Source organism: Sminthopsis crassicaudata, chromosome 5, assembly GCF_048593235.1.
Source record: "Sminthopsis crassicaudata isolate SCR6 chromosome 5, ASM4859323v1, whole genome shotgun sequence".
Taxonomy (NCBI): Eukaryota; Metazoa; Chordata; class Mammalia; order Dasyuromorphia; family Dasyuridae; genus Sminthopsis; species Sminthopsis crassicaudata.
Window position 1 is genome coordinate 115,441,980 of NC_133621.1, and position 21,184 is coordinate 115,463,163.

Sequence of the window (21,184 nt, forward strand, 5' to 3'; positions counted from 1 at the left end):
TTAAAAGATCTTCCTTTAAGAAATATAAAATTTCTTCTTCTGAACATCAAACATTGTATTGCTCCGGTACGAAGATGATGATATTATGATTAGAATTAATTGGGTAGCTACATTTGATTAAAATGCCAATATGTATAATAACAACCATTGAAATAAATCAAAAACATATTTGTTCTACGCTTATGTTTCTGGTATAAGGAGGTTATTGTCATAAGCATGCAGGGCAAAAGTCTCTGAAATATCTTGGGCATATGTTAAAATTTATTTTTTGATGTTTCATTTATTTATATAATAAGGATCTGACTATGTAAACAATAATTGAAATCAACAGAGACACAAAATGGGGAATATAAAAGGGAGAGTAGATTAAGGGAAAGAATGGTACCAAGACAAACTAAAGATCTCTGGTCAGTGTAATGAACCTCCATGATTTCAGAGGACCCATGGTGAAATCTGATAATCATCTCCTAAAACAGAGATGAAGAACCTGAAGTGCAGAGAGAGCCTTACTGAAAAATAACACTAGACTAGGTAATTCCTAATGCTGATTTTTTTTTTTTCAAATGCAAGTAATTTAGGCTTCAGATTGTGTTTGGAAAATCTTTTAAGTTTCCTAAACCTCCGTTCCCCTCATAAATTTATTCCTTCTACATTTCAATTTTCCCCATCACTTGACATATTTTTGTAATACTGTATACAGGTCAGCATAAGAAATTATTTTTGAAGGAGTTTCATGAAAGCTACAGATGAAATGTAAAGGCCAACAGATGACAGAAAACATTTAAAAACTCAAAAATGTATAAAATATATGTATGTTATTGTATATCAATATATTTTATCTTTTAATACCACAGTACTTTGGGCTTTTCTGTTATGAAGGGAAGGCTAAAAAATGTTATGCAAATTTTCCAAGTTGCAATAGTGGTGTGCTCCTAAACCCTGCAATGTGGAAGGGATAACTGGATGTAAATAAAATGAAAGACTTAGATAAAGATAACCTGACACAATGATTCTAAATCATTAGTCATGATTTCAATTACTGAGACAAGCCAAAAAGTCATCTTTTCTACCACAAGTCAAGGACCATCACCCTCCTGCTTAAAGGTACAATGTAACTGTCTCAGTTAAAGACAGGCACATGAGCCTGAAATCTTCAAACTTAACTTAAAAACAGACATAGCTCCTGGTGCTTTTAAAAGGGATCATAAGTTAGAAAGTTGACCCTTGAGAGAAAGAGATCCAAGTTTTAAAGATGACAGCAAGGGCAAGGGAGGCACTGAACTTTACATGTAGAACATCCAAATTGGGGTTAAGTGACTTGCCCAGGGTCACACAGCTAGGAAGTGCTAAGTGTCTGAGGCCATATTTGAACTCAGCTCCTCCTGAATTCAAGGCTGGTGCTCTATCCACTGCGCCACCTAGCTGCCCTATACATATACTCTTAATGGTTATTTCAGACTGAATCAAAGAAAGAGCATGTCATGGTTAAGACTAAAAAGAGTAAAATGAAATGGTAAAAAAAAAATAATGTCCTACATAAGATCTGCAAGGAGATAATTCTCTTCTTTGGCCAGTAGAATTTGAAAATTTTAACTTGACCTCCTGATGATCCCCCAAATAATACTGAATGCTGGGAGAGTGACAGAGCATGAACCCAAGAGATGCTGAGAAGGCCATTAATTCCACCCTTTAGTGACACCACAGAAGAGAATGAGAAATACCCTTTAATTTGATACAATTTAAACATCAGCCAAAGACTTATCTTGGTGGCACATTCTAACCTCTGGTCACACTACTCCTCCCCTGGAGCAACTCAACTCCTCTATCTCCATTAACAAACTAACCCTAACAGTGAAACACTTTCCATTTAAGCCATCCAAGCTCTGGATCCCTGAGCAATTTCGGAAATAAAGACAACATTACTGAAGTCAATCTATCAATGGCTACACCTACTACACTAAGAAATGCTAATGGCACAATTTGCCATTTCATAAAGCACAAATGTCTGAAGCTACCGAGAGACCTTCTGTCTGTCTGACCCATTATCACCTGAATTTCACAGGAAGGACAAATGAGACAACAGTACCCCAATAGCCACAGGGTAACCAGAATAAATCTCTTACATGACTCCTGGTGAAAATAGAAAGAAGGGGGAAATAAAAGTAAGAGTAGGCTTTTAATCACCCTCTTTGTACTGGCAGAAACTGGAAACAGTGAATGGCCATCATTTGGAGAATGACTGGATGAATTATGTTTTAGGATTTTAGGAATATTATTGTTCTGTAAGAAACAACCAACAGGAAGATTTCAGAGAGGCTTAGAGACTTACATGAACTGATGCTGAGTGAAATGAGCAGAACCAGGAGATCATTATATATAAAAATAGCAAGATAGCAAGATTATGTGGCAGACTTGGTTCTTCTCAACAATATGGTGATTCAAGACATTTCCAATAGAGTTTTGATGGAAAATACCATCCACATCCAGAGAGAGAACTATGGAGACTGAATGTGAACCAAAGCATAGTATTTTTAAACATTTTTGTTTGCTTTTTCTCCCACTTTCTTGTGTTTTTCTTTCCCTTTTGATCTATTTTTTTTCTGGCATAACATGTTGAATATGGAAATATATTTAGAATTGTCCATGTTTAACCTATATAGGATTGCTTGCTGTCTTTAAGAGGGAAGAGGTGGTAAGAGGTGGTAAGAGGAGAAAAATTTGGAACACAAAGCTTTGCAAAATGTGATTACTAAAAAATATCTTTGCATGTATTTGGGAAAAAAATTAATAATTTTTTTTTAAAAAAAGTTAGGCTTTTTAGAGTTCTGAACGTCACTAAAAGAACCAGAGGGAAACACAAAGCATTATCCTTAATTAAAAGACATGTTTACGGAGGAAAAAGAACCTGTCTTAAAAGCTCTTAAAAGTTACCTGCAAGAGAAATGAGGCTAGATCTCTCATTAGCCTCTAACAAATGCACACTTGACAACAATTACACTTTTAGGCAGAAAGGAAATGGGGAAAGATTAAGATCCATCACAGCAAACTGATGCTTTGGCAAGACATAGAGAGGCTACTGATAAAGAAATAATAAAGAGAAGCTAGGTGGCGCAGTGGATTGAACACTAACCCTGAAGTCTGGAGGACCTTTGTTCAAATGTGACCTCAAACACTTAACATTTCCTAGCCATGTGGCCCTTACTTAGCAAGTCACTTAACCCCAATTGCCTCATTCATTCATTCGTAAATAAATAAATGTAAAAAGATTAAAAAAAAAAAAAAAAAAAAAGAAAGAAAGAATAAATAATTCCATAAAGAAAAATAAACAAGTCCAATTACTCCTGTTGGTAAACAAAGATAAAGTCATAGAAATGTGCTAATCATTTGGGAAAGAAAAGTCAATTTAATCTTACCAATTCAGGAAAGTTACTTATGACAGGAAATAAGTCAAGCTTAAAATATAGTCTCTCTCTCTCTCAAAAAAAGAAAAAACAAAACAAAAACAAAAAAACCTCAAGTAATCTACCCCAGGTATGTCTTTTTCAGAATCAAATAAATTATTTCAATAAAAACTTCATGAAACAGGCTACATTATGGTTTTTAAGGGAATTGTTACCTATGCCAAAAGAAAGACAATTTTAAAAGTAAGCACCTCTTATCTCTTCCTCCCTCAGAACAATATGAGGATAAGGGAGAATTATATATTTGAGGCATACTCTCAATCATCTTGGAAGATGATGCTGTGGAAATAATTTGTTATTTAACACATATGCATTTGCCTTAACAAAATTTTCCATTTTGGAACTTGCCCTCTGAGGCAGACAGCACTACATCAGCAGAACTGCCTGCTAAACCGCTGGTCATAAGTCACACATTGTTTCCTAATAATTCTAATTTGACTTACTATAAACAATAAATGGGTGATCTAATCACGTTATCTTGGCTAGAAAAGCAAGTTATGTAGCATATTGTCTTTGTTGGTGGTGGGTGGGTGGAAGAAAATGAAGAAAAGAAAAAAGGAATCATTTAAAACCAGAGGCTTAATACCAACATATATATATATATATATATATATATATATATATATATATATATATATATATATATATATATATATATATATATATATATATTTTAAACTGATGATGGATCCTAGTTAGGTTTAATCACTTACAAATCTATTCCCTCACTTTAAAACACAACCACACATTTTCTGCCACACATATTCAACATGCATTAAAAATTAATCCATAGGCACTTAACATTTTTAAATAGTGCTGCTGTGCTGATTGAGCAGGGTTTCTGGAGTGTCAGACCCAAAGCCAGCAATAATCAGTTGTGATACATGATACACAGATGAGTAACTGTGATCTTTGTAGCTGTAATTTAACAGAGATGAGACACTGATGAGTTCACGCCTTTGTTTCTCATTAATCTTTTCCTGCACTGTTAAATTGTGTATTTTTCCCTCTATGGTTCCAAATCAACATATAAGAAAATACATTTTTTAAAACAAAGTACTTGCTTAGAAATTAAAAGCCTGGATCTAACTTTCCACTGAATTGCTCAGTGACACCTGACTATCTTCTGGTTAGTTATTTCTGCCCATTAATTAAGAACTTAGTCTGTAGGTCTGCAGCTCATTTCCAGAGTCATATTTCAGGGATCAATGCCTTGCCTTCCCTGAAACAATACAGCCAATTCCTCAGCTTTCATGAAGACTTCAAGCACCCTCTCGAGGATATTTATATCCTGTAAGTTGTAACACCCAGACATTCAGCCTATAATAGCAAAAATGTTGCCAGAAGTTCCTGCACCAGCACCACACTGGCATGTGCCATTTCTTCTGTGCATCTCTTTTACTGCCTTTTAAAGGGGTCGGATGTAAGACTCCACAGATCTACCACTGGTTTGCCATATGATCTCAGAGTGAATTACATTGAACCTTGGTGGTACGGTTTCCTGGTATGAACAGCTAAATTAATGCTTGGAAAGTACAAAGGGATCCCTTGAGGAAAGAGGCCAGGAAAGTGCAAATGATTATTACCAAAGAAATCACTGCAAAGTGTTTGAGTCTTAGAAAGCTCCTGGCACTAGGGAAAACCAAGTTATTGAAAAATAAAAATAAATAAATAAGTCATCCTTCTGAGTACACATAAATATCTCTATAATCAGTAAAAGGACAGTAAAGGGAATAGAGAAAGAGTGCTGGCATCTACTGGGGTTGGGGTAAAATATTATACTTTCCAAAAGTCGTTCAAGTGTGGCAGGGAATCTATGGGCTAAAATTAATTTTTAAAATGGCCAAGACACTAATTTCTTTTTCTGAACCAACAGGGAAGGATATAGTCAATCTACAGAGCACCATTCATTGGATATTCATTTTCTACTACCCACTTCTCACTTTGCCACTGCTGACAGACATCTATCTATCACAATCACAATCTCAAAAGAACAGAACCAAAAAGGCCCAATGATCTACAATTATCCATAACCTTAAATAATTTCTAGGCTGGCTCCCTCTAGAGCCAGGGGGAAAGGGAGTAAAGAACAGACACATTCAGTTTAGAATTGGGTAGAAAGAACAGTCATGGTGGGTTAAAAAAGAAAAGACAAATTCTTGGCACTCGACATCAGTATTATAAAGGGACTTCAATTTACGATAAGAGAAGATTTAGACTTCCTATACCTGTCTGAATTCTTAATAATAATCACCATCATGCTACTGCATTTCAGCACTGGAGACACAAGTACAAACAATGAAAACAATCCCTATTCACAAAGAGCTTATATAGTAATGAGAGAAAAAACAAATACATTAAGTATATACAACACCAATATTGAGAAAATAAGGAACAACAAATACCAAGTAGTTACATATAAGACAGTTTAAAAGGAAGGGCATGAAATAGTGGAGTGTTGGGGATGGAGAGAGAGAGAGAGAGAGAGAGAGAGAGAGAGAGAGAGAGAGAGAGAGAGAGAGAGAGAGAGAGAGAGAGAGAGAACACAAGCATATACAATGATAATGTCCCTTGATTGTTGTAGTTACATCTCCAGTTTTAATTTTCTACCTCTGTGTGTGTGTGTATACACACACACACACACACACACACACACGAGCAAGACCAAGGATAGAAAGGTCCAAAATACAACAAAGTGTTTATAACAGCATCTTATGTAATAGAAAATATATGTAACTGGAAATACAGTAGATGTCCAGGATTTAGGACATGGCTAAATAAACTGTGGTGCATGAAAATAATGGAATACTACTGTATCATAAAAACCCAATGAAAATGAAGAGTGAAGAGAAGGATGGAAGAAAAAACTGATACAAGTGAAAAAAAGCAGAAAGGAAAATTACATACATAATGACCATAAAAAAGTAAAAAGAGAAAGCAACAACAAAATTAAAACTGGAGGTGTAACTACACAATCAAGCTTTTGCCCCAAATAATAATAGTAACAACAACAATAACAAAACTTGAGGATGTAACAGGATTTGAAAGAACAAATTTAATAGAAGGGACAGTGTAATTGTATATGCTTTTGTAGCTTCCTTATTAGGTTATTAGAACACATCCTATGTGAGGCTTTCCTCAAGAATAGAAGTGAACTTTGTTGGGCAGCTTTACTTCTAATTCCATGAATTTCAGGCAGTATATTATATCAAAGTTCTGAATTAGTTAATGGCTTCTTATTGGCTTCCAATTATCCTTCAAGATATTGATTATACACTCTAAAAATTGAAAGTATGTAGGTCCTTACTCTAGTTACTCTTAAAGATTTACATTTTCCTCATACACTAGACCAGAAGTGTCAAAACTGTCAAAAAAGATGACCCAAACTAAAATGAAATTGGGAACTGTTTAATTTAAAAAACAAAACAAAACAAAAAATACAACATAACAAAGATATTGATAATTTGTGATTTTATAAGTCAATATGCCTCTGGCAAAGGATTCATTTTAGTTTAATATGATACCATTGGCCTAGACCATCAAGGTCAAAGAGATCAATGGTGAAAGTACTCAACTAGAGAAAGAAGCCCACATAGTCAATTCCCATTTATGAACTTACCCATTATTAGCCTACTGCTCTTCAGTGATTTGAATAGAGCCTATGTTTTTATACTAGCATCACTGATGTGAATATATGGTAGTCATTGCTGCTTCAACAAAATGAAAAAAATACTATGACATAGTAATACTAAGGTCCCCAGATCACAAATTGCTTCAAAGTGATGAATTGTGCAATTAGGATTCTACTAGCAGGGCTAAAAGTATACAGAGGTGTGGTCAGAGATCCTAAATTCTCATAGCACATTGTATTATCAGAGCAAGCCTCAGACGTGAGTGGTTCTTTTCTAACATAAGAATTAATATCAATTCTTCCTTTCAGGTCAGAAGCAGTTCATTCCTTATCCATGCATATCCATCCTATCTGCATACTCTCATAAGTTCACCAAGACAGTTCCAATCTAATGCACTACAGGCTTTCTTTCAGTACTATTTACACTGAAAAAATCAAATGTCCATAAGCTATTACTACCAGCCAATCTTTTTATATTTTTCTTTGATTTCACCCTTTTTCTCAATCTCTCCTATTCAATTCTTGATTGTAATGTATTGGAATCTATTTAGGTTCACCATAGCCAAGATAGCAGTGAACAATTTAAATCTGAAAAATTTTAATGAGAAAGGTTAATATTATCACAAGGACCAATTGACTAGCCAGAAGAAAAATTTAAAAATAACAGCTACTAGAGGATATTAATGATCCTGAAGTCAATGGGCCTACTTCAGTGGTGCAAACATTCTAGCCCACTTGGGAAATATGTCCATTTAATTAAGAAGGCTAGATTCCCAAGATACCAATAGCTGGATTAAAATATTCAGACTGATCATCTGACTCTATTTGCTTAGATTCTATATTTATTGAAATACCTTCTGATCCTAATTTGGTGTTCCAGATAAATTTCTCTACAGGAAAGAAATATGCCGAGTAACTGAAATAAACATCCCAGTCTGCTTGGCAGTCATATTTTTCTCATTGTCTAGTTATTGAGTCATAGAGTATTATATGTGTAAGGGTTCTTAAGATCATCAAGTATACTTCCTGCACTATAAGAAATATGAGATTCAAAGATTTTAAGGTCATTGCTCCCAGTTTTACAACTTAATGACACAGGCTAGACTATAACTAAGGCCTATAAACTTGACCTCACTGTAGCCTTCATCTAATGCTTCCTTTGAGAATTAGCTATACTTCCCTTAAGCTTATTTTCTATCTCTGACCTCAGTTTAAAAGGAACAAATCAATATGCCAGCTTACAGATCAGATCTCTGAGTTCTATTAATGCGAATCAATTCAATAGGGCCTGATAATCTGTAGAGCAATAGATAGAACAGTGTTTATTGAACCTGAAAAGCTAAAGACTGCACCCTACATAGAGGCAGAAAGCACAGCTGCCATAAAGCCCATCCCAAATATAGCAGCCCCTTTTCACCCACTCTTCTTATAATACCACACACAGATCACCAATTAGTGTTCAATAAAATACATTTAACATAATTTAATGTTTCTTTGATGATTCAAGAAGCACTTCAGAATCTTAAAGAACATCATTATGAACATCATATGAAGTATCATTGTACTGCAGATATGCTAAAGTTGGGGTTAATATAGATTTCTAGTTGACAGGATGCCCAATAAGGCAGCCTGGCAGTACTTGTAACCTTTTTGTCCATAAAATGCTCCCAAATTGCCACTATGTGTGCTGTAGTTCACAGACTCCTCTAATAACATGCCATGACCCTATGGCAGAGAGCTGTTTCCACACACTAGAGGCAAGAGCCAACACTGCATTTGTTCCTTTCCTACAGGCAGAAAATTCAGTTAGTACAGCAATTCATGGCATGTGAACACAGATGCGGCAAGGCAATATTCCATAAACCCTTTACTTGGCTACCAAGAAATAAATTCACCCTGAAAACAGTGAATGACAAGGCCCCCACAAAAACCTTTGCCTAAATTGTGTGTGATAAGCCCTGAGGGATACAACTAGTCCCTTGATAACTGTTATCTGGAGCAGGTGAATTTCTTAAGGTACAGCTCCCCTTATCCCTTTTCACAGCAATCCTTGAGAGACTCTCAAAGCTGAAGAGGAATAAGTCAATATACTAGTTGGTGAGAAGACCTGTAAGAAAATCATTATATTTCTGCTATTGAAGAAAATAGTAGGGGCATCATTACCTCTGAACCTGTGATCAAAAGAGTAATGATTCATCAGAGGCTAAATGAGGCCACCTTAACAAAAACTTAGTTCTCTGATACGATCAATGAACCTACCCTACCAGAAATGGCATCCAAATAGGGTAGGGGTTCTGATCCTGTGGTCTAGACTCTCAAGGGGTCTATAGTCAGATTTAGGAGGCATACTTGGATGTTTAAAAAAAAAAACAACAAAAAACCAAAAACACATATATATACTTTAAAAAAAATGTAATTGATTTACTTTTTATCCATTTAAAAATATAATTCTGTGAAGAAAGAAAACTAAAACAGGAGGAACAAAAATCAAATTCACATCTTTTTTTTTTTTTCCTGGAAATTTAAACATTCAGCAAAAGGTATCTATGACTTCAACTGCCTAGAAATGTTTTTATTTTGTGTAAAAATTAGTACTATAAAGGCTTTCTAGAGATTGTGGAGCCCTAGATTCCTTTTTGTGTCTTAGCAGTCTGATGGGAATCTATGGACTAAGAATAATTTTTTTTAATTTATAAAATGTAAACATAAGATCACATAGGAAAACTATTATAACAAAATAGCAAAATGTTTTTTAAAAAAGTTCACAGACTTGAGGCTAAGAATATCTAATTTAGTTCTATTCCTTTCATCTGAAAAATTGGAGAACTCAGGACCAAAACTCAAGTACTTTAAGGAGTTGCCTCTAAACCCTCAATCTAGTTTGGGATTCTTCCCAAGATACTATGTATCTTCTCCATTGAACTAATCAAACTCAAGGCTCAGTTTTGTTCCACCACGACTTACTCCCAACTTTAAATTTTAACCTCACACACAAAGACACAGACAGGAACACTATATCATTGCTCAAGTGTAAGCTTAAAATATGCATTCAGAAATTCATTAATGTTCTTAAAACCTTATACCAGCAGTCAGTGAATTATATTCTGAAAATCTGTGTCTGTGTTGCATATTTAGAACTCTACTAATTAAGATATCAATTTAGATAAATTCTGGGATCAAAAAAAGATTGGTCTTTGCTTAAATTGTGCAAATGTAGTTTTCCAGAACATAAAATTCTATTAACAAACAGCTATAATTTGGTTGTCCAAGAAAACCCATACCTGGTTTAAAAAAAAAAAGAAAAGAAAAAGAAAAACCTGAATTAAAATCAAAGGGGCTATAGAAGCCAAGATAACTATGACAATCATGTGGCTCCATTCTACCTAACTAAACTTGAAATAAAAGGGAATGAGGAGAGAAAGGAAGTCCTTTCCAACAGCCTTTACAAGTCAGTAAGGTAAGTGATTTCTCTAGCATTAAGAATAACTAATTTACTTTCCTAAAGTCCATATAAGCAAAAATTACTAGGTGGCAGTAGACAGACTGCAAGGGGGAATAATCTCAAACAGGTAAAATGAGGGGAGAAAGCTACAAATTTTCATTGGGACTACAAAAGTACACACACAAGGGGTTAAAGGAATAATAATAATAATAGGCATCACTAACCAAAAGTACTCAGAAAAGATTGTTCAAGTCACAAACAAAGTTTTTAGGGAGGGGCTGATAGGATCAAAATTATGTTTTGACAAGATTAATGATCCTGTAGAGAAGGGACAAAGAGAAAGAGTTAAAAGGCTATGTGAAAGAGTCCATAGAGTGGAAATACAAATGGAGAGTGAAAGGGAAAGATGCCAGGTTATAGGAGAATTAGCTAACAAAATGACTGAACTGCTAGAAAAATACTTAAGAGTAGCTTGAATAAGAGAGGTATTAAAAGAAAGCCAATTGGGGACCAATCTTCAAAAACAAATAAAATCTTGAAATTAACCCCTCTGGTGGATTGAACTTAATCTTCAGTAAACTAATGGAATATACATTATGAGGATAATAACAAACACATTTCAAGGAGGGGTGGAAAGGGCAAGATACCAAAAGAAGCAATCAAGACAGGAAAGGCAGTGTGCCAATCCAACCATCAAAACAATTCAATTACAGAGGGAGTAGGTAAACAGGAGCAAAAATACCTACTTCCAGGGCTTCTAAACACAAGCTTATGCAATTCTAACCAGGACAGGCAAGAGAAGTAGCCATGAATTTGAAATGGAGAGATAACAACTATACTACCACAGGGTTTGTTACCTCAAACCTCAAATTAACTCAGGTCAGGAGGAGGGAAAAGGGTGTTTGGGGAACAGGGCAAACATTGCAACTCTCCAAATGATACCAAAGGCAATGAGGTTGCCAAGTTCCTACGGAGACAGAATTACTGCAACAGCTCACAGGAGGTAGTAGAGGTAAGACACATGAGCACATTAGTATTAGGAAGAAATAGATAAACTGGAAGGAATTCAAAGTTGTGGAATAATAGTATTGATTAAATAATTGGGGAGACTAACTTATGAAGACAGACTGGGAAAGGCAAATCAGTATTGAATAAGAAATAATTAAAGAAGAAGAATATAAATATAATATAAATACAGAGAGAATATAAAGCAGACATACTCAAGGGTCTCTTGAGAGACCATCCTGAAAGAAATCAGTTTAAAAAGGACAAAAGAAATTAAATCAAATAGAAACAGATAAAGCTAATGTTACTAAGTAAGATGAACCACTCCAAAATCTGCAGATCAGAAGACTAGTTCGGCAGCAAGTTTCCATGCAATAGTCCAAAAAAGAGATAATGAGAATCTGAAAGGGGATGATGGTAGTAAAAATGAAGAGACCAACAAATGCTACTTCCCCCCCACCCCCCCCAAAATTTAATATAATACAATATGAGAAAATTTATAATTTGGTTAAAATCAGCAGACGAATATGTACATGAAAGAATCATAGCGTCTCCCCATGTACCAAATGATTCAACTCTATAAGGAGTCAAACATTTTTCCCTGTGGCTTTGGGCTACCTGAGGAAAAGATCAGCCTACTTCATTAAATCTCAGCTACTATTTCCAAAAGAGAGATGAACCACAAGCTAAGGTCATCATTAGGTGAGTAAAGATCCAATCACTACTTTTGCATGACAATTTTTTAAGTCACCCAAAAAGATGGTTTCAAGCACTCTTCTCTAAAATACCTACATCAAACACACCTGATGCTGGTACAGAATACCTCTGCTAGGGCTCTAACATATTCAGTCTTTTGATCACAATTCTCCAGTCTCAAAATTTCTCTCCTGGAAACCCATAATATGTCATATTCATTTCAAAGAGGTTTTGCTTTTCTCTAAGATCCCTACTGCCAAACTAGAGTCTCTCTATAATTTGTTATTTGCCTTATGCTTCTAGTCACACCCCAAAGATCATAGGGAGTGAGTTTATTGGTTTGCCTCTGATAAAACTTTCAACTTTTCAACAAAACTCTGACAAAGACTTTGGCCCTTTAGCTTTAAATCATAATGCATGACTGAGGCAGAAGCATCGAAGGAAAAATACAGTTTAGTAGTCCAAGAAGATCAGTCAGTTTGCCTTTAAAAATCTAAACTGAAGGGGAATAAGGTTCAAAATGGCTTTTAATTGTTTCTGAATGGGAAGCACCCTGGAGCTATGTGGAAGAGAGCTATACAATGGATGTAGCTATTAACACCCAAACTGCCTGACTTCTGGCTTTTGGGAATCCCAACTATATTCATAAAAAGTATGTCACAGCAGCTAGTGTATACAAAGTAAATGCTTACAGAGAAACCCCAGGGTAACGCCTTGGGAACGAGCGTCTCAAAACAAATGGAACACGAGGAAAAGACCAAAGTAATGAAGTTTTGGGAAAAGTGATCTTATAATGTTTTGCTCTTTAAAAATACCATCTTTTTACTTTTCTACAAAACCTAGCATAATTTCTGGCAGTCGACCATGCAAAATATAGAGATAGATTTGTAGAAAGAGTAAGTGACCAAAGAAAACAGAAGAAGAATGTGATGTACAGCAGTCTCAGAGAACTTAACATCACATAACAGCTTGGTATATTAAAGAAAGAACATTGTACTTAAAAAAAAAAAAATACTGAGAACTTGGGGAAAGAGATCTGGAGTAGGCTTCATTTCAACCAACCAACATATCACTAAGCCAGAACTACTCACTTCCCTTTTCTCAACTTTCAAAATATGGAGGCAGGGAACTACAAAAGTGGATGGTGGGTAATTATAATAACTAACTTTGGCTCTTGAGAAGAAATGAGAAAAACGCACTTTTGGTGTGGTTATTTTTTTCCTTCCATTTTTTTATTCTGAGGAGTAGACTACTGAGAAAAGAAGAAAGGAGAGAACTATTTGAAATAATGCAAAAATAGAAAAAATTCTAATGGGGAAAAAGGCAGGATTACATGATTCCTCTTTCAACTTCAACATTTTAAAAAATATTGATCAAGGAAAACAATAAAAGGAAAAAAAGATGGCCGATTCTCTTCTTCTAATCTGTATTCTCCCAGAGTTCCAAACAAGGGTGATGAAAAGAGGAACACCTGAGAGGCTTAATATAAAATTAAGAAAGAAAACTTTCCATGTACCATAATTTGGGGAGAATTTAACTGTAAAATGAAAACTATGTGAAGACAAATTTCAATTTTGCCTACTTTTTCAAGTGAAAGTAACACTGCAATAGAAGATTTTACTTAAAGAATCAACTAACTTTTTAATGAGAGGCCTAGTAGCTACATATTCTGTCATTAACAGTCAAATATCACTCAAAGCACAATACAACAATAAAGCATGGGACTTTGTAAGTCAAATACTCACTAGGAAGTCCTAAGATTATACAATATGAAACTTCATTTAGAGTTAAAGAAATATTTTCCCAAAACTTAATGCAAGTTTTCATGTGCCAAACACTAGGATAAAACCAACTATAACTACAACTTTTTCCTTCACTTTGCTGAATGAATGAATGAAAAAGCATTCATCAATCCCATTATGCAAGTGTTTTCCTGAGGATTTGCAGTATCATGAAGGTAGTGAATATAAGGGAGGGAGAAAAAGTCATCTCAAGCTAAAAATATTAAAGCTCTGAACCTGAAATAATTACTGAAAGGTAATAAAAAATTAGAAAAAATAGAAAAGTAGACACAGCTCTAAATTCTCCATTCATACCAATCCTTCAGCCAGGTGAAACATTTCTTTTTGGACATATTGGGTCACTGGAAAAGCTAAATTCTTACTCCATAAAATTTGTGGCCAAACCACCCAGAGCCCTCTGAGCTTCATTTCCTCCTCTTCTCAAACTTACCACAACTTTGGAAAACTGCTTAAAATTCAATTCTAAAACCTACTTTAAAATAATACTTCGGCTGATGATGCAATCACAAAATTTGAATTATGGGGATTTCAGAGTCATGATTGCTGTGGGAACACTAAGTCAGAGACATAAAATTGTGCATTTCTCAAACAATGATAAACCTGGAGATGTACATTTACTCTGTGCAATGAAGCAGAGCTATAGTTACTAAGAGAATCTTAGTCTGGCATTTCCAGACTTTCAAGCATTTAAATACTCATCCTCATCCTCAGCATTATTTGTTGCATCAAATTGTCTCTTTTAAGTGAAGAAGGAAAAAAGAAAAAAAGAAAATGAACTGACTGGCCAGACATCCAAAAGAACTCATTTTGAGTGTGTTTTTAATGCACGATCTGATTTAAAAGATAATCACAGTATTTTTATTTTGCCCTTATGTGCTATTTCTATTATCTCACAGAAAATTAAAAGATGACATGAATTCCAACATGTAAAAAGCATAGACAAGTCTTCTTACAGAACTCTAAAGAAACACATTTTTTCTCTTCAAAACAAAAAAGACGAGAAAGCCAACAAAAATGCATAATACAAGCACTACCTTTTTTTTTTTTTTTTTTTTTAAACCCCACTACCTACACAAAACAGGAATGAATCTCTTAAATCTGACCAAACACTTATCACTGGCACTCATTAACTAAGGATCTTTTTTGGACCTATTCAAAAGTGTTCCATATATTTGTTATCAAAAGAGAAAAAAAAAAAAAAAAAAGTCATAAAGTAACTCACAACTCATGAAGTCCATCCTCACACATCCACCAAGCATTTCTCATAATGCAGAGAGACAGGAGCAACAGAACTATTGGGGCTAAGAAGCCCCCCAAGTTCCCTAAGTCTGGATCCAAAGGGCAGATCTGCAGAAGTAGCACATCTGACAAAAGCTTGAACAGCAGGGCAGCTATGATCTCAAACTCAGTAATGATTCAGAAATGTTATTCTACTATGACTATAGCTAGGAGTGGCTAGAGTTGGCCCTGAAGCCCAGAGGACCTGGGTTCAAGCTCTATTTCTACCACATACTGGCTCTATAACCCTGGACAGGTCACCACCTCTCATCACATCTTTAGGATTCAAGTTTTAAAAAGAAGGTACTTATCTATTGTGGAAGAGGGAGTTTTCTCATATTCACAGATACAGGCATCACCTCTACAGTTACCACTTATAAAAGGCTAGCAAGAAAACAGATCTATTTTAGGAGAAACAATGAAATAAAATTGTAAACTATAATAAATTAAGCTGACAAATAACTAGCAATGTCAGAAACCAGTCATCTTCTGTAATGATGTTGGGACCAACATCATCAAGCTATATTACCAAGCTACAAAATAAAAGTGAAGGACACATTTATCAAATATCTTCAACATCTTGCACATTCCAACTTCTAAAGATAACTGCAAACACAAAGAAGAAAAAAAATAATAGTTCCAATACTACCCATCCATACAAATAAGGTAAAGTTGTGGGGTTATATGGATTGGAAGTTTGCCAAAAGTTACAGAAACACTATTACAGGCACTTCATGGCATGGTATTCAGAATTCTAAAATGATTTCTCTTTGTTATCCCCAAATATATACCCCACAGTGTAGTTACTTATCTGCTTTTTCTTCACAGTTTTTTAATCATGACTCCCCATTCTCACCTGTGTGCTCTCTCCCTCCAGTCTTGGGGGTCGGATGCTAGATAAGTGGATGGTCTTGTAGTCACCAGAGTTCAGTTTCACCACAATGGCATCAGCATTCAGCACTTGCATCACCTGTGGGAAAGAAGACATAAGACAGCGGTGTTGTTTCAATAGTTCCAATGGATCAGAAATACTAAGGAAAAGACCCAGACTGTTACAAGCCAATCATCTCAGAGTAATAAGCAAAAGTCCCAACACTTTCACAGTGCCATTTCAAATGTATCAGTCCACCAGGATTTTATTAGTAACTGACATCTTCCCCAACAACAAAATTATATTATTTTAAAAGATTAATCCTTTTTTATTATGGTAAAAATTATCTTTATGATTTAACAACTAGAAAACTAGCTTCTACCATATTTGCCCCACTCAGAGCTATCAAGCAGTGAAACAAACCAATTTCAGCTATGTCTTCAATTCTATAGAACTGCAAAAGTTACCTATGAATGTCTATTCATTTGGCCATAATGGATATCAAATTAAATCATTAGTCTGAAAGTCATTATCCATTCACAGCCCCCTTCCTTTTCTCCTCCTTCCCAGTAAGACCCAGCGGCCTGGAAGTTTTTTCATTTGCATACTCCTTCCAACATGCATATACTTTTCAGAAGATCATCCAGTTTCATACTACAAAAGTAAAAGTCTTATGGTACAAGAAAATACTAAGAACAACAGAAAATCAAATGAAAGACTTTAATAAGGTAGGAAATGGAAGGTGGTAGGTTCCATAAAACAGCTATGTCAAAAAGGAAAATAAAGGAGACTGAGAATAAACTCAAAGTCCATGGAAAGCTAGCCAGCATTGACAACTGTAGTGATGTGTCTAAATTGTTGCCAGTAAGTTGTGACAACAACCTGGGGCAGAATGAAGGGTCTGAAAAAAAAAAATTAGGTAAATAGGTAAATAGATTAAGGAAATGGAATATGACTGCTTTTCCCATCCTATATAACTCAAGTGAATTGCAGATCAAAAAGTAACAAATGAACTGCCTCCAAATCAGACCACTATAATATGAAAGATTCTGCTTTTGCCACTGCTTTTTAAAAGCCCTAAAAAAATCATAGAAAGTGAACATAAGAAATTCTTCAGTCATAATCATAACACACACACATACACACACACACACACACACACACACACACACACACAACCAACAACAACAAAAAATGGAGATTAGGGGAAGCAGCATGAACAAAAGCTTGAAAATGAGAAGGCCCTGCCTGGTTGCATGTAAAATGTCCACAGGTGGTTTGCTTTGACTCATGTGTAACTGACATTAATGGAAGGCTCTCTTGCCCCTTTTTGTTCCGTATTGTTTAGTATCAGTATCTCTCTCCTTCAAAGTTGGATACATAGTTGGGAAGACAATGTACTGATCTTTTGCTTTCTTCCCAACCTTTTGTGTTCGCTGAGTTAAGTCTCTCTGGCTTCATTGGGATTGTTTTTGAGTAAAATTTCAAGTCTCAAATTGGCAGAAGTACAAAGAATATATATTAGGGTTGTTTTCTAAACTTCTTTCAAGATCCAACTCACTTGATTCCATATCATCACTCACTACTATTACCATCTCTCAATCAAAAAAGCTCGTTTCTTTGTCGGATCTTGTAATTTCACATTACAGTTAGGATATAGATGAATGGATCTAAAGCTGGAAGGGACCTCAGAGGAAAGCAAGTCCAGCCCTCTCACTTTATAAATAAGGAAAGTAGCGAAGAGAAAAATCAAATAACCTGCCCAGGGTCACATAACTATGGTATCTCTTTACCTCTTTAAATGTCCTTAAGAATCTAAATAAGCAGTAACAGATGACAAAAGAATAGTTGTGGATTATCTGTAAATGTCATAGAGAAAATCCTCGAAATACTACAGAAGTAAAGAAACAACCATTAAAAGCATAATCAGAACAAACAAAAGACAAAGTCTTGGGGATGCCAAGCTTCTACGAAGAAACTTCAAGAGCTATAAGTAATACTGATCCTTCTTCCCCAAGAAATGTACAAGGGAGGAAAAAGGCACAAACTTACAGCTTAAGCTATCAATTACCAGGAATGTAGGAATACTTCTGCAATCAGCACTTTAAAAATATCTAGTTTCTTCTTCTTCTTTTTTTTTAACCTTTCCCAGTTATTCAAAGAAGAGGGGAGAACAGAAGGTAAAATGAAATGCACTGATCAAACCTTCAACTTAAGCTCATAAGAGGTCAGGATCCAAGGGGAGTGTTCCTGTGTTGCCAACAGTCATCACTTACTAGACTGACTAAGCAGCAAACAGATTCTGGGAGCTGTAAATGTTAGGCCACAGCAACAGACTCTCTTTTCAATATCTCCCTGATTAGAAACCTCCTCTTCAGGAGCTACACACTGTGATGCTTCCAGCCAAATGAGGTCTGGGATTCTGGTGATGAGGCTTTGGTGTATATGTGTGGGGGCTTTTTTTTCCTCCCTGTAAATTGTGTCATTACTGTCAAGAGAACAAGCAGCTTCTAAGCAGAGACATGGAGTAAGCAATAAAAATACTGGTTAAAGTCATGTACTCTGTAGTCAGTATAATGCAGAATGGATCACTTAACTACCAAAGCCCGCACAATTCTCATCATTACAGATCATATTTATAGTGGTAATAATGGTAATGGAGCCTTTCATCAGAATATTTTAGTTCACCCATACCATTCACACTCTCCACAAGCTATCACCCCTTGCTGCTTTCCCCTACCAAGAGATGCCAAGAGATACTCTAAAGCACAAAAGCAAGCAACCAACAACAAGACACTAGTGGAGCTATGAGATGTGCAAAATAAATCCAACTCCTGGGTTATCCTGCCTAATTTCTAACTGCAAAAGGGACAAATCCAAAAAGTTTAATAATGACATTGAACTTTTCAAGGGATACTGTAAGTCGCTGCAAGGCTCACATCAGAAACAAAGCACTACCAATCTCTGGCATTGATGGCTGAACACTAAGGGATCGCAGTTCATTGCATTCTTAATCTAGAGAACATTACTGCAATGCTCCACTTAAGGGGTGCTCAATGTTTTTTTCAAGGCTAATTTCTCCAATACGTGGACACTTAAAGAAATGGGCACTCATAATAGACTTCCATAGTTACAAAAATCCTAAAACCAGCCATAGCCAGTCCTAAGGATCCTCAGAAATACTAAGATGGCTAGACCGAGGCTAAGTCTTTATAGATGGATTTTGATACTACAGGTAACTCAAAGCCAGAATATAGTATCACTTTGATGGTGCCACTAAATATGTGATATGACATAATTCCTTCTCAGATGCTGCTGTGAACACAACTGCTGGCTGTGTTTACTGGTCTTATTATTGCTGTTCCCTAAAAGCCTCATACTGGATCAGTGTCTCTTCTTCTCTCCCCCCTTCCCTAGAAATAGTGGAGCAAAAAGCATCCACTCTGCTATTCATTATGCTCATGTCCAGAAGCAGAGCAAAATTCACTTTTCCAATTCTCATAAATATGGTATAACTAACAACGACCTACCCTGCCAGTGATTAAGGCCCTTAGGGATACCCAGAAACTTACAAAAGGAACAGCTTTCAACATTATGTAGGCAAAATTAAATGACAAAAAAATGAATAAATCTAGAAATAACAAACGATGAATTACTATTCCAATTGGCACTACTCTGGACGTTTCCATCAGGAAACCAGTTTACCCGATACTGCCTCCCCGCCTTCCCACAATCATATCACCCCCTTATTTCTAATGATTATATTATATATTTTGATATATATATATATATATATATAAAATGATTATATTATATATTTTGAACCTGAACAGCTCCAAGATTTTCTTGTCACCATGTGAAAGTCATACCATGAGACCAGGAAAAGCAGAAGTCTTCAATGTTTTGCAATGCCAATAGAAAAACAGCAAAAGCTATTTTCAGTTGGAGACAATTTCTCAGGAAATAGAGCCATAAAAAAAGACTTTTAATATATTAAAACAGAATTTCTGCAAAAGATGCAGCCACAGTCCCTCTCTTTGAAACACAGGTATAATCATCACCTTTACATAGCTTTAAAATGTAATCTCAACTAAATTGTTCTTATAGCTAAGGAAGCTCCATTTTTAAGACCATGTTCTAAGAATGTTAGTCGGACCCACATGATCTTGCAAGACTGTCAAGGAACCCAAAACATATACCCAACATTCTATGGTCCCAAACAACAGCAATCGGCAAAATGAAACAAGGAAAGCAGACTGGAAAGCTGGCATTGAAGGGTAGACATAAAAGTCTCAGCTAATCAGTATGAAGGGAATATGCTCCCTTACTAACTGAGAGTGACAAGGCAAGCTCCCCCACGCATTTCACTCTGCATGAAATAATGCCATCTAAGCAAACTATGGATATTAGCCTTTGCTCAAGGCAGGATCCAACAATGTTTGTGTAAAATATTCTTACCTAGGTTTTGCCTTCTCAGAAGGAATCCTTGGGGAAAACCCACTGACCAGTGCCCCAAAAGATTATAGGGCCTTTAAGTCATCAGCACTGAAGAAAGAACTATCAACAATTATAAGTAACCTTTAGAAGGTTTTCTCCCAATAAAGTTTGCAGAATTTAGTATCATGCAATTAAAACTATAGGTAGAAAGCAGTACTGCTAAAGAGATGCTATTACCAAAACTGAAAATCCTCTGAACATAATCTATTGTGACTCTAGTGGCTGTCGAGTGCATCCCCAGAACTAGACTTCACACTGGTCCCTAAAAAGCAAAATGGTGATCACAGATTCTTGTTATCAAACCCCAAACATCACAAAAACACAGGGGATTAGGGTTGGACATACACAAAAAATAATAAAGTATTTTTAAGCCTTTAAAAAAATTGAAATCACCCCATCTTTCTCTGGATCCTATGGGCAGAATCATCCTCAAATTACTCAAATCCAACATGGGTCAGGACAAAGTCTACAACCTAACCTAATTTTTTTCCCATTGCATTT

At 35.6% G+C, this 21,184-nt stretch overlaps 1 protein-coding gene across 1 annotated transcript in view; it reads right to left on the reverse strand.

Moving 5' to 3' along the window:
* SND1 (staphylococcal nuclease and tudor domain containing 1) overlaps positions 1 to 21,184 on the reverse strand; it is a 462,540-nt gene that overhangs the window by 388,231 nt on the left and 53,125 nt on the right. Inside the window, exon 10 of the mRNA XM_074268024.1 lies at positions 16,172 to 16,285. Coding sequence (XP_074124125.1) covers positions 16,172 to 16,285 — 114 coding nt within the window. The remainder of the gene's footprint in view (positions 1 to 16,171; positions 16,286 to 21,184) is intronic.